Source organism: Sminthopsis crassicaudata, chromosome 5 (assembly GCF_048593235.1).
Source record: "Sminthopsis crassicaudata isolate SCR6 chromosome 5, ASM4859323v1, whole genome shotgun sequence".
NCBI lineage: Eukaryota > Metazoa > Chordata > Mammalia > Dasyuromorphia > Dasyuridae > Sminthopsis > Sminthopsis crassicaudata.
Window position 1 is genome coordinate 81246734 of NC_133621.1, and position 12514 is coordinate 81259247.

Sequence of the window (12514 nt, forward strand, 5' to 3'; positions counted from 1 at the left end):
TTTTACATTTTTGTCTTTAGGTACATTTTCCTAAGAATGTAAATCAATGTAGAAAAATCCATTCAGTAATAATTCTTAGTAGTTAATAGTTAATGTTTCATTTAACATTATGCTGTACAGTTTAGCTTTTCAAATGATTTGCTTTCTCCTGATTTAAATTTTTTCATTCCAACAATCATATTCGTTATAACTATCTTTTTAATGTTGAACTTATTATTTTGGATACCTCATAATGAAGACTAAAGAATAATGCCTAGTGATTGTCAGTATTTTTCAAAGAAAATTATAAGAGGAAGCATCTTTGGAAATTTATTCTCATGGAAGCTGGCAACATGATTAGAAATTTTTTTTCCATAGTGATTTCATTCCAAAATAATTTTTTTTTAAAATAATAAACCTAATGTTGACTTGAGAAATAAAGTTGAAATAAGTCCGTATTGTGTAGGATTGTTTTGGAATATTAATCCATTTCTTAATTCAGGGATTAAGACATTAATTGGGGAGGGAGGGGAGAAGTATGTTTCCTTAACTGTAATTTAATTTTCTTTCCAGCAGAGTTAGCAGTTAGGATTGGCCTATTGGGTTTTGAATAAAAATTTGCTGTTCATTGCATTTACTTTTCTTTACTCTGAATAAAATGCTGTAAATTGAGCAAATTTTCTCAAGAGAAGCTAATGCAATAATAATTAATTGCCAAATAGTTATGTGTATTGTTGTCATTATTAGTGAGAAGATCCAGTGCAATTTTCTTTTTAGCTGTACTTGATTGACTTATAAACCAGACACAGACAAAACAAAGTGCTGATGTCCAAATATGTATTAATGTGCTGTGAGACTGATTAGCATTTTAGGATCAGCAAAATAACCTTAATTTTATTATGCAAAAATTGTTTGTGTTCATATAAAGTCTTATGTGCAGAGCTAGCATGTTAGCTTAACTAATACCCTTTTTCTAATGCATTTTTTTATAAGTGGCCCTTTAAACATAAGTGATATTGTCTGAAATACAAGTTCCTACTAAACATCTAATGAACTGCTTTATAATAAAATATTAATATTTTGTTTATAATAAAAATGTCAAATAGTATTTGACTACAACAAATAGAGCTGAATTGAATTAATATTGCATCATATCTAGAAAAAGGCAATTTGGAACTTGAGAAGATTGAAAACCATTATATTCAACGTTCTATAGGAGGAAATATAGATATTTTACCTTAAGAAAGGAAAACTGATGATGAGGGATGATAACAGTCTTCAGGTTTATGAAGGATTATCTTAAAGAAAGTCTTGAAATCCTTTCTTATATGGATTTCAGTACATGGCTGTAGTGGTCCTTTCCTTCTCTCAAATTATAATTCTGTGGGACTAAATTTATATTGTTTGACCCTAGAGAACAGAAGTAGTAGCAATGGGTTACAGTTGCAAAGAGATTTAGCCATGAGCTGCCAAAGGAGGTAATAGGCTCCTCTTCCCTGGAAACCTTTAAGGTGAGTCTCTATGACCATTTATTGGGAATGTCAGAGAAGAGAATCTTGGTCAGCTATATGATTTCTAAAATTCTTTGTAGCTACAAGATTCAATTTTAGTCAAAAAACAATAGGAATTTAAAATTGTGAGACATAGGAGCAGTAAGTTCTTTGACAGTTAACATTTCCTTGATGTTAACTAGTAGAAAGAGTTGATTAACTTTTTTTATAGTCCTAAATTTCAGGCAAAAACACTTTGTGTCAAGAAGTTTATTTCTTTAATAAAGCAACAATTAAATAATCATTTTTTCTTGTTTTTTTATAGTGAAGAATAGCTTTAAACTTTTTTTTTTTATAGCTGGATCTTTGAAGGAGTTCTACATGTCTCAAAAAAAAAAATAGGACTGGTGAAAACTTCTAATGTGATGAAAATGCCTTTATTTGAAGCTAACCACAAAGAAATAGAAGAATACATTTTAAGTTGGAAAAAAATCTCTCTTTACTAGTCCTGTTTGTTTTTTATTAGACATTTGATTTCAAATGTATAGAGAGTTCCAAGTACAGAACTTCCCCTATCAGTGTGTATTCTCTGTAACAGTCTTTGAGAGTTGCCTGAGGACACCAAAAGGATGAGTTATTTTCCCAGAGTCATACAGGCAGCGTGTAAAAGATTCAGGACTATTTTATTAATGACAAAACAACAATGTATTATAGTTATTTAAAGTTGGGTTCAGAAGTGGCATTTTTCCTTATGATGTTTGATATAAATTCATTTTTAAAAATTATTATTATTATAGCTTTTTTATTTATAAAACATATGCATAGGTAATTTTTCAACATCAACCCTTGCAAAACTTTCTGTTCCCCCCTTTACCCTCCTTCCCCCCACCTCCTTCCCTCGATGGCAGGTAGTCCAATATATGTTAAAGTATATGCTAAATACAATTATAAATTCATTTTTTAAAAAAATTGAGAGCTTTTTATTTTTACATTACATTCACTTCTGATTGTGTTTATTCCAGAAAACCTAGTAACAAAGATCTTTTTAAAAAAGAGAAAAAGTATAGTGAAATCAAACAGAACAGTTAGCCATGTGTGACGACATGGCAAATATTCCATAAGCTAAGTCTTCTACTTGTTCATTAACTGGAGAGAGATATATTTTGTCAACTTTGTTTTTCCTAGGGACAAGTTAGGTCACTTTACCCACCATTCAGTTTTGTTTTATTTCCATTTACATTGTGGTTATTCTGTATATTTTCCTGTGCTGTTTACACTTCAATCTGTGTCAGTTCATATAAGTTGTATCTCATCCTCTGAATTCTTCATAGTTGTCATTTCTCACAGCACAGTAATATCTCCATTACATTTTATGGACCTCTCTTTGATCATTCCTCAAAATGAAGATTATTTTGTTTCCAAGATTTTACTACCAGAAAAGGTTTTGCTATCGATATTTAGGTATATATGATCCACATATTCTGCTCATAAGATCTCTGGGTCAACAGATATGAAATTTTAGGAACTCTCTTAGTATACAGAGTTCCATAAGCTTTCCAGAATGGTTGGACTAATTTACAATTCCGAAATATGTATAAGTGTATATGATTTCCTGTAGACCCCACAGTATTGACTATATCTTTTTTTCATTTTTGAAAATTTACTATTTGAATTATTTTTGTTGGAGTTTCTCTTGTTTATTAGTTATTTGGAACAATTTTTGTGCAGTTGTTGATAGTTGGCAGTTTTTCATTTGAGAGTTGTTTCCTTATATCCTTAGATAACTTGATATATTGGTCTTATATATTTGTAATTCTCATATGTATATCTTAGATGACAAGCTATTATCAAAGGTATTTGATGCAAAGACTTTTCTCCCAGGTGGATTGTTTCCCTCCTTATCTTAGCTATATTAGTTTTGTTCATGCAAAGGCTTTTCAATTTCATGTGATGATAATTTTCTGTTTTCACTTTTATAGTCTTCCTTTGTTTGCTTAAGAAATCTAGCCAAAGTTGTAAAAGATGTTTCTATCTACTTTCTTCCAATTTTTAAATGATGTCCTTTATGTGAGTATCCATTTATATTGTAGTGTGTGGTATAAGAAGCTAGTCTAAAATCATTTTTGCCACACTCCTTTCCAGTTTTCCAAACAATCCTTGTCACATAAGTTCTTCCTCAAGATATTTTATGTTCTTAGGTTTATTGCATACAAGGAATTTACCTATTTTGAAAGGTTAAATAGCCACTTAAACAAATAATTTACACTAAAGTCTGGCAAAACTGTAACGATGTAATGTTTATGATGTAAAATGTTATGGGAAAAGTTTTGCATTTGAAGTCAGAACATCTCAGTTTAAAGACCATCGTTTATTAAATGTGTGACCTTCTTCAAATCATTTAACCTTTCTGATCTGTTTCCTCTTTTGTAAAAAGACTTTTTTTATTAGACTAAATTAGACTAGCTGACTAAATGCCTCCTAGATTTATCATGATACTAAGGTTCAGGCCACACATATTCCTGCTGTCAAACACTTAATCATATTATAGTAATTCTAACATCTATCACACTTTTGTGGTTCACCAGGAAATGTTTTCACAACCTCCTTTGGGAATTCATTCTAAAATTTAGCAGTGATCTGATGCAGCCAATAAAACCATATACCAGATATTGACAACAGTGTAAATAGAAATAACTGCTACAAATAAATAAAAGTTATTATTGTAAAATTATACAGCATAAGCTTAGCTTTAAAGAAGATATGAGAAGAATACTTATGTATTCTTTTGCACAGGAGGATCACAAATGTGGAACATTGCACATATTTCTAGAATTTTTTGATACTGTCTTTCTCCCTAGAATTCTTTTAGTTTTTCCCTCTAAGTAGATATTGTTCTGCTGCATATATATTAAATTTTGAAATGAAATTACTATTTATGGTATTTTTCAGTAAACTGTCATTCTCCTGTTTGTCTATTTTTGCTGTTTTCTTAAATTAAGCTACTGCTTGATTTTTTGAGTTTAATTGATAAATAATTGATTTTGCCTTAACCTCTTGTTTTAACTCTACATGAATTTATTTATATTTCAGGGTTGTTGTTTTTTTTAAACAACATATTGTTGGATTGGTAAATTCTGTCTGTTTTCATTTTGTCCTTTTTTCCTGATATGTCTGGGCAGGTGTTTTTTTTTTTTGTTTTGTTTTGTTTTTTTGACTTCTTGAAATATGATATTTAGGCTCTTTTGGTCATGGCTTTCATGTAGTCTAGTTATTATGTCTCCTTTTTCTCTTTTCTAAGTTACTTGTTATGAAATGTTATATCTTTTTCTTTATTTTTAAAATCTTTTGACTTTGCTTTAGTATTTCCTATTTTCTTGTGGAATAATTCATTTCTCATTAGCCTGTTTCTAATTTTTAAGAAATCTTATTACTTGGATAACATTTTATACCTCTTTTTCTTCTTCCAAGTCTTTTTTTTTTTTTTAATGACAATGGTTTCTTGTTCAGTTTTATGCTCTAGTTTTGTCATTTCATTCAGAATATCACTTTAAATTTCTCTTTGAAATTAATTTTTTTCTAGACTTTTTAATTAATCTTGTGGTCAAGCTGCATTTTTCTTTGAGATTTTGTTTTTAACTCTTGAGTTATTTTCTTTTGGATTTTTATATTGATTTCTTGTATCATAATAGGTTTTATATAACATATAAAGGTCAGAGTGCCTGAGTCCTCTTCTATTTCAGTATTTGGCTCTAGTATCCCTCTTCTGTGTTAAGAACAATAACTCTTTCTCTAATCATAACTTAAAAAAGAAATCAATTTTTTCTCTTCCAAGAACATCAGCCACTTAATACCAATGATATTTCAAATTGTATGTTCTGCAAACATCCCACTAAAAATGTCCAAAAATGATTTATTTCATTGTATTTTTCTCCAAATCATTTCTCCTTTCAAACGTCTATTTACTTTCCCCATCTGCCTGTTTCTACCTAACATTCTCAAAATCTACCTCTTTTCTCCCTTCACATAGTTAATACTTTAGGTTAGTATTGTTTTCTTTTGTTTAGATTATTGCATCCACCTCCATTATTGCATCCACCTCCTAATCGATTTCACTGCTTCAAGCCTGTTCCACCATCCTATTCTTTACAGTGCTGCCAAAGTACTTCTACGGCACAGCATCTGACTGTGTGACTGACTCACTTACTTGGCAATTTCCAGTGGCTTCCTGTTATTTATGGGATAAAATATAAACTCCTCTGTTTAACTTTTAATGTGCTAAACAACCTGGATACAGCTTGTTTTTTCAGCCTCATTGTATATTACTCTCCCTCTCATACTTTCCTTCTCCATAATTCATATATGACATTCCAACTTTGTCTATGCCTTTGCATTGCTTATCCCACATACCTAGGTTTCAATTCTCCCATTCTTCTCTCTGGTTGCTTTTCTTTCTCATTTTTCCTTTTTGATCTTAATTTTTTCATACAACATGATAAATATGGAAATATGTTTAAAAGGACTGTACACAGGTAACCCATATCAGATTACTTGCTGTCTTGGGGAAAAGGGAGGTGAGTGAGGGAAAAAATATGGAACTCAAAATCTTACAAAAATGAATGTCGAAAATTTGTCACATGTAATTAGGAAAATAGGAAAATAAAATATTATTGAAAAGTGGGGGGAAAGAATGCTGTTCCTTTAACATAATACGTGCTTAAGAATATATTTATTTGCTCTAATTGAATTATGTGTTCTAGTTGATACTTGGAAAGTTATATGGAACTGAGATTCAAAGTTCTTTGATTTCAAATAAATGACTTTTAAAAAGCAAAAAGAGAAAGAAATGAAATGTGACCTGAATATAAGAGGTCACCTCATCATAACATTAGAACCTAGATTAGGTACCATTTACAGTTATAGTGGGGAGTTGGGAAGATGGTCCAAAATCTTAACTGAACAACAAAAAAAGTTATTTTAATTATATAAAACTGAAAACCTTCTGCATGAATATAATCATTAAAAACAACTTTCAAAAGAAAAGCAAACTATTATCAACCTATGAGCTATAAATCACTTTTGGAAGAGAAATGCAAATCTCACACTCAGCAAATTGATAAAGATGACAAAATGGGGGAATAGTTAATATCAAAGATGCTTCAGAAAAAGTCACATAAGACTGTTGAAGCTACAAGTTAATTAAATCCTCCTGAAAAAACAATTTGAAAAATTATGTTTTGAATGCTTATAACTAAATGCTTATAACCTTTGGGCTAGAGATCTCTTTGCTGGGCATGCGCCATAAGGAAGTTAAAGACAGAAATATCTTGTTTATACTAAAATACTCATAGTAGCATTGTTTGCAATAACAAAGAACTGGAAACAAAGAAAGTAACCATTAATTAGGAATTAACTAAACACATTGTGATTATATATGAAATATTACTATATGATAAGAAATGATGAATATAAAGAATTCAGAGAAAGAAGACATACAGCAAAGTAAAAAGTAAGGGACTAGGGGAAACAATGACTACAATAATATAAATTGAAGAAAGTAAAAAAGAAACAAAATTGAGTGCTTTGTAATTATAGTGATCAAATTTGGTCCCAGAGAAGAGTTGGGAAAATTTATCTCTTTTCCATCTTTGCAGAAATGAAGAACTATGGGTATAGTGGTTAATTATCAGATAAGATTGTTGTGTTCATTGGTTTTGCTGAACTGGACTTTTCTTCCCTTCTTTCTTTCTTGGGAGAGCTCTCTGGGTAGTAAAGGAGTGAAAGATGTATTAAAAAATGAAGGTAATGTAAAAATAAAAGATGTTAATAGAAATGTTTTAAAAGTGCTGTAATGAATTATCTTAGTTCCTATTTTCACATTTAATCATTTAGTGATCACTTATTTTTCTGCAACTAAGTTTGTTTTTTCTTTGTTTCAGATCTCTTTATGAATCTTCTGTTAGAATTTTGGATGAACTTTTGAGAGTATAACCGAGGAATCATCTGTCCAATGTGTAAAAAGGAAGAAAAAGCATTGATTTTAGAAAATATTTTAAACATATAATGTATATATTGTATTTACATTTTCAAGAATCTATACCATGTGGGGAGGCAGAAAATTCACATTTTATCTTGCAATTGATATTAAAGTATCTTTAGTAAATTTGTGTAATTTCTGTATCTCCATATAATATATATATATATATAATCCTGTATGATAGAGTCAAAAGAAACATTTTTATATGTTATTGGTGTAGAAAAGGGAATATGTACTTGCCTTAGGAAACTAAATACAGAAAACAAACATAATGAGCAAATGAATTATATTTAATATATTTCTCTACTTGAAAGTTATTTTTCAAAAATCAAATTAATAATTTCTAGCCTAAGGAATTGTGTTGGTAGAACTTTCACTTCTTTTTTGTGGTTGCTACTGGAAATTGAAAAGAAGCCAGTCAACTGAACAAATTGTATATGATCATAATGGAATGGTGTGCTTATTGATTTTAGAAAAACATGGATAGATTTGTATGAAATATGTAGAGTGCAATGACCCAAATCAAGAAAACATTGAATTATTTAATAGCAATATTGTTTAAGAACAATTTGCATAACTCACTCATTTTGGCTAATATAAAAACCCAAATTAATTACAGAAGACCTACAAAGGAGGATGCAATCTGTACCTAGGGAAAAAACTGATAAATAGAAGTAAATGTAGAATGGTAGCCATCTTGCAGAAGAGGGTAGGGCAGAGAGAAGAAAAAAAAGTTACATGATAACTTTATAAATTTAAAAGAAATAGCAAGTTATACATAATAAATTGCAGTTTCATGTGCAATCACCTTTTAATCCTATGTTAGGGAACTGCTTGTTTTTATAAATTTAAAATTAAAAAAATATTATACCACATCACATTTTTGCATTATTAAAATGCCATCTATGTATCCTCAGCCCTTATACCAGTGCTAATTATTTTTCATGTCTCTTTTGAAGGCTCTAGTGCCCATTATTGCTATGTTTGTTTGCAGACATGAATTGACCAATATTTTCATATATATATAGAAATGTACTACTAATTCCCCTTTGGAAAGATCATTTAGTATAGGCGAAATGTTGCTGATTGGATGAAATAAGTGGTATGGCTACAAGATTTAGGAAATATGAAAGAAACCACTAAGGTCAGATGCCAAAAATTTAACTGTCATAGTCCTTTCTTGACTATAGTTTAAATTCATTTTTTTCTCTTATTCACTTAAAAATACCTTATGATTACTTAGAAGTTTAATATCTTAGATGTATAAGTAAAATGTTGCCTTAATTTATAATTAACTCTTCTTTTTTGTCTTGGCAATTCAACGTTGTCTTGAATTCTAATAACTTGGGAATTTATTTTTCTGCTGTTTGATTTCCTAATATTCCATATACTTTAAATTAAAGTATTTTGGGCAACTATTTTCTCTAATTCTCCTAAGAATTGCATTCTTCCTATTAAATACAGATATTCATCTTGAAATATGTGGAGTTTTGAACCCTTGTTCAGAGTAATCTTTAAAGAACTTCACCAAAGTAGAATAGGATAAGAAAATAGTCTGGCTATGTAGATATTTTTCTTTTTTTTCTTTTTCTTAATTTTAGTCTGAACTTAAGAACTAAAACAAGCATTTCCATCACATAACAGAATAAGAAAACAAAGGGTACATTAACAGTAAATCTATTATGTACAACTTGCTATTCCTTTTAAATATATAATAGTTATCATGTAACTTTTTTTCTTTTCTTCACTTTGTCCCTTAAGATGGCTACCATCAGACACAAATATGCATATATAGATAAAACCATTTTATATGTATTAATTATCAATTCTTTTCCTAGCATCTTCCTTCATAGATTCGTTATAGTTAATTTGAGTATAATAGCCAAAATGACTGAATTATGCAAAGTTATTACTAAAACAATATTGCTATTAATGTATACAACATTCTCTTAATTCTGCTCATTTTGTGTTGCATTATTTTATGTGACTCTATCCATGTTTTTCTAACATCATTGAGCTCATTTCTTATAGCACAGTATTATTCCATCACAATTCACTAAACTTGTTTTATTAGTTTCATTATTGCCTGTTAAATATATTTCTTCAAATGGGTCTTCATGTTTGTTGTAGCCTATGCTTTTGGTTTTTTATTGTATTTTTTCAGTCCTATTTTTGCTTCTGTAGTGATATTTATTTCTTGATTATTTTAAATGTCATTTTGACATTGGGGAACTAGTTTTTGAAAAACAAACTTTCTGAAAGTTTTCCTATCAAACATCTCCTATTGAAAACAATAAGATAACTGGCAATAAAATACACATAGCATTTACCTAAATTTTAACTGTGTGGGAATTGAAAATCTATAACAGCTTTCTTTTAACAGCATCAACCCACAGTTTAAGTTTAAAACCTATTCTGATATTCTTTTTTAAACACATTTTTATTGATACTATTTTTTTGATATCTTTTATTTTTATATCACCTGAATTTTCCCCTTTCTCTTCAGAGTCTTCTCTTATAATAAATAATTGAGATTTTAAAAAAATCCTCAAATGAGATTCTGTTTGCATAGCAAATTAGTCATTTAACCACATAACTACCTGGAAGTATAAATAGGTCTTCCTTTAAAATTTGAAATACATTACTTGAATTGTTTTGCCTCTTTTCCTTTTTAATTTATTTTAGTTGAAAAAAAATATCTGATTGTAATGGGATAATATAAAGATGACTGATTTGGGAATCAGAGGACCTAAGTTATCAAACTGCATACTCTTTGACCCAGTAATGATTCTATTAGGCTTATATCCCAAAGAGATCTTAAAAGAGGGAGAGGGACTTGTATATGCAAAAATGCTTGTGGCAGCCCTCTTTGTAGTGGCAAGAAACTGGAAATTGAGTGGATGCCCATCAGTTGGAGAATGGCTGAATAAGTTATGGTACATGAATGTTATGGAATATTATTGTTCTGTAAGAAATGACCGACAGGAGCATTTCAGAAAAGCCTGGAGAGACTTACATAAACTGATACTGAGTGAAATGAGCAGAACCAGTAGATTATTACACACAGCAACAACAAGACTATATGATGATCAATTCTGATAGGCGTGGCTCTTTTCAACAATGAGATGATTCAGGCCAGTTCCAATGATCTTGTTATGAAGAGAGCCATCTGCACCCAGAGAGAGGACTATGGGAACTCAGTGCAGATCAGTACATAGCATTTAGGCTTTTTTTTTTATTTGCTTGCATTTTGTTTTCTTATTTTTATTTTTTTCCCTTTTTGACCTGTTTTTTCTTGCACAGCAAGATAACTGTATAAATATGTATGCATATATTGGATTTAACATTTTTAACGTGTAACATATATTGGATTGCTTGCCACTTGGGGTAGAAGAGTAGGAGGAAGGGGGGGGAATTGGAACACAAGGTTTTTCAAGGGTCAGTGTTAAATTATCCATGCATATGTTTTGAAAATAAAAAGCCTTAATAAAAAAAATGTCAAGATCACACAAATAAGTGTCTGAAGACATATTTGAATTCAGGTCCTAAGTGAGCCAGTGCTCTAACCACTGAACCACCTAGCTACCCTAAGTCTGGTCCTATTGGAACCGTACTTGAAAACTCTTTTAGCATAATAGAGCCTCCCAGAGCGAGGTATAAAGAAGAGATGTGATATAGTGAGGAATGAAGGATGACATCTAAGTTGTATGCCTGGTATAAGGTTGGTATCCTCAACAGTGGTAGGGAGCAGGAAGAAGAGTCAGGGTGGAAGAACAGCCAGAACACAATCTAGCTTCCTTGCCAGAACTCCACAACAATCTAGAAAACAGACCAGACTGAATTTTTATAGAAAAAACAAAAAGGTTACAGTGAGTCATTTTTCCTAACTTAGATAGGATTGGAGAGAGTTCTGCAGACTTTGGGAACAGGGTTGCATTCTAGTGCTCACAGACTGAGCAGAAAGCATGGGTATTTCTGAACATGGTTCAGGAAAAAGTGCCATCTAAAAGATCTGTCATCCAGTACTCAGGTCTGAGAGGAGTATCTGCATGTGGGATGGCAGCAAATAGTCACTAGCAGACTCTAACTGTACTGAAGAAGGAACAGGTTCAGAAACAATATACAGCAGGTTTGTGATTCTAATTCCAGAAGCAGAATGAAGATTCAGTTCTTACCCAAACAAGGGAAAAACCAGTGCTGGAATCTCAGACCAAAGAGGTGCCTGCAGTTCTATATCAGTCACTGAACGTGCAGGCCTAGTGTGACTCAGCCCAGCAGCAATATACTAAGACAATAGATCAGAAACAGACCCCAAAACAGAGTGAGGAATTTGCAAGGCTTAAACCAGGAGGGCAGTAAGCAGATTTTACCCTGGATTATGTCATTTTGTGAAAACTAAAAACAGTCCCCAATTTAAGCTGTAAAAACAATGTGAGCACAGTTTACTGAGTCAGTAGTACTAACAAGTGCCCAGTACTAACTAAAGTCCAAAGTTAAAATCTAGGCTGGATGAGCAAAAATAAAATCCATCACAAAGAATTGTGACAGGGAAGTTCAAGGCACAAATCCAAGAGAAGAGAATGACTTGAAAACATAAGTGAAAACTTAAAGAAAAATATAGCTTGAACTCAATTCCAACCAGAATTCCTGTAAGAGAGAAAACAAAACTTAATGAGGTAAATTTTTAAAAAAAATTTAAGAGAGTAGAAAAAATGGCACAAGTAATGAGAACTGTGAAAGAATAATCTGAAAGAAGCATTAACACCTTGGAATAAAAGCTGGAAAATTTTGCCTAATGAAGAAGCTAATGACTTCATAAAACAAGGAAATATTTAAAACAAAGCCAAAAGACTGAAAGAGAAGAAAGTGGGAAATATCTCACAGCAAAAACAACTGACTTGGAAAAAAAAATCAAAAAGAACATGTAAAAATCATTTAACCATTTGACAACCATTACAAAAGGAAAAAAAAGGGGGGGGAGGTACTAGACATGCTACTTTAAGACATATTA

At 30.8% G+C, this 12514-nt stretch overlaps 1 protein-coding gene across 1 annotated transcript in view; it reads left to right on the top strand.

Moving 5' to 3' along the window:
- Positions 1 to 7629, top strand: part of NCAPG2 (non-SMC condensin II complex subunit G2) — a 78239-nt gene extending 70610 nt beyond the window's left edge. Inside the window, exon 28 of the mRNA XM_074267301.1 lies at positions 7406 to 7629. Within this exon, the coding sequence (XP_074123402.1) occupies positions 7406 to 7457 (52 nt within the window). The 3' untranslated portion in view covers positions 7458 to 7629. The remainder of the gene's footprint in view (positions 1 to 7405) is intronic.
- Positions 7630 to 12514: the final 4885 nt, after the last annotated feature.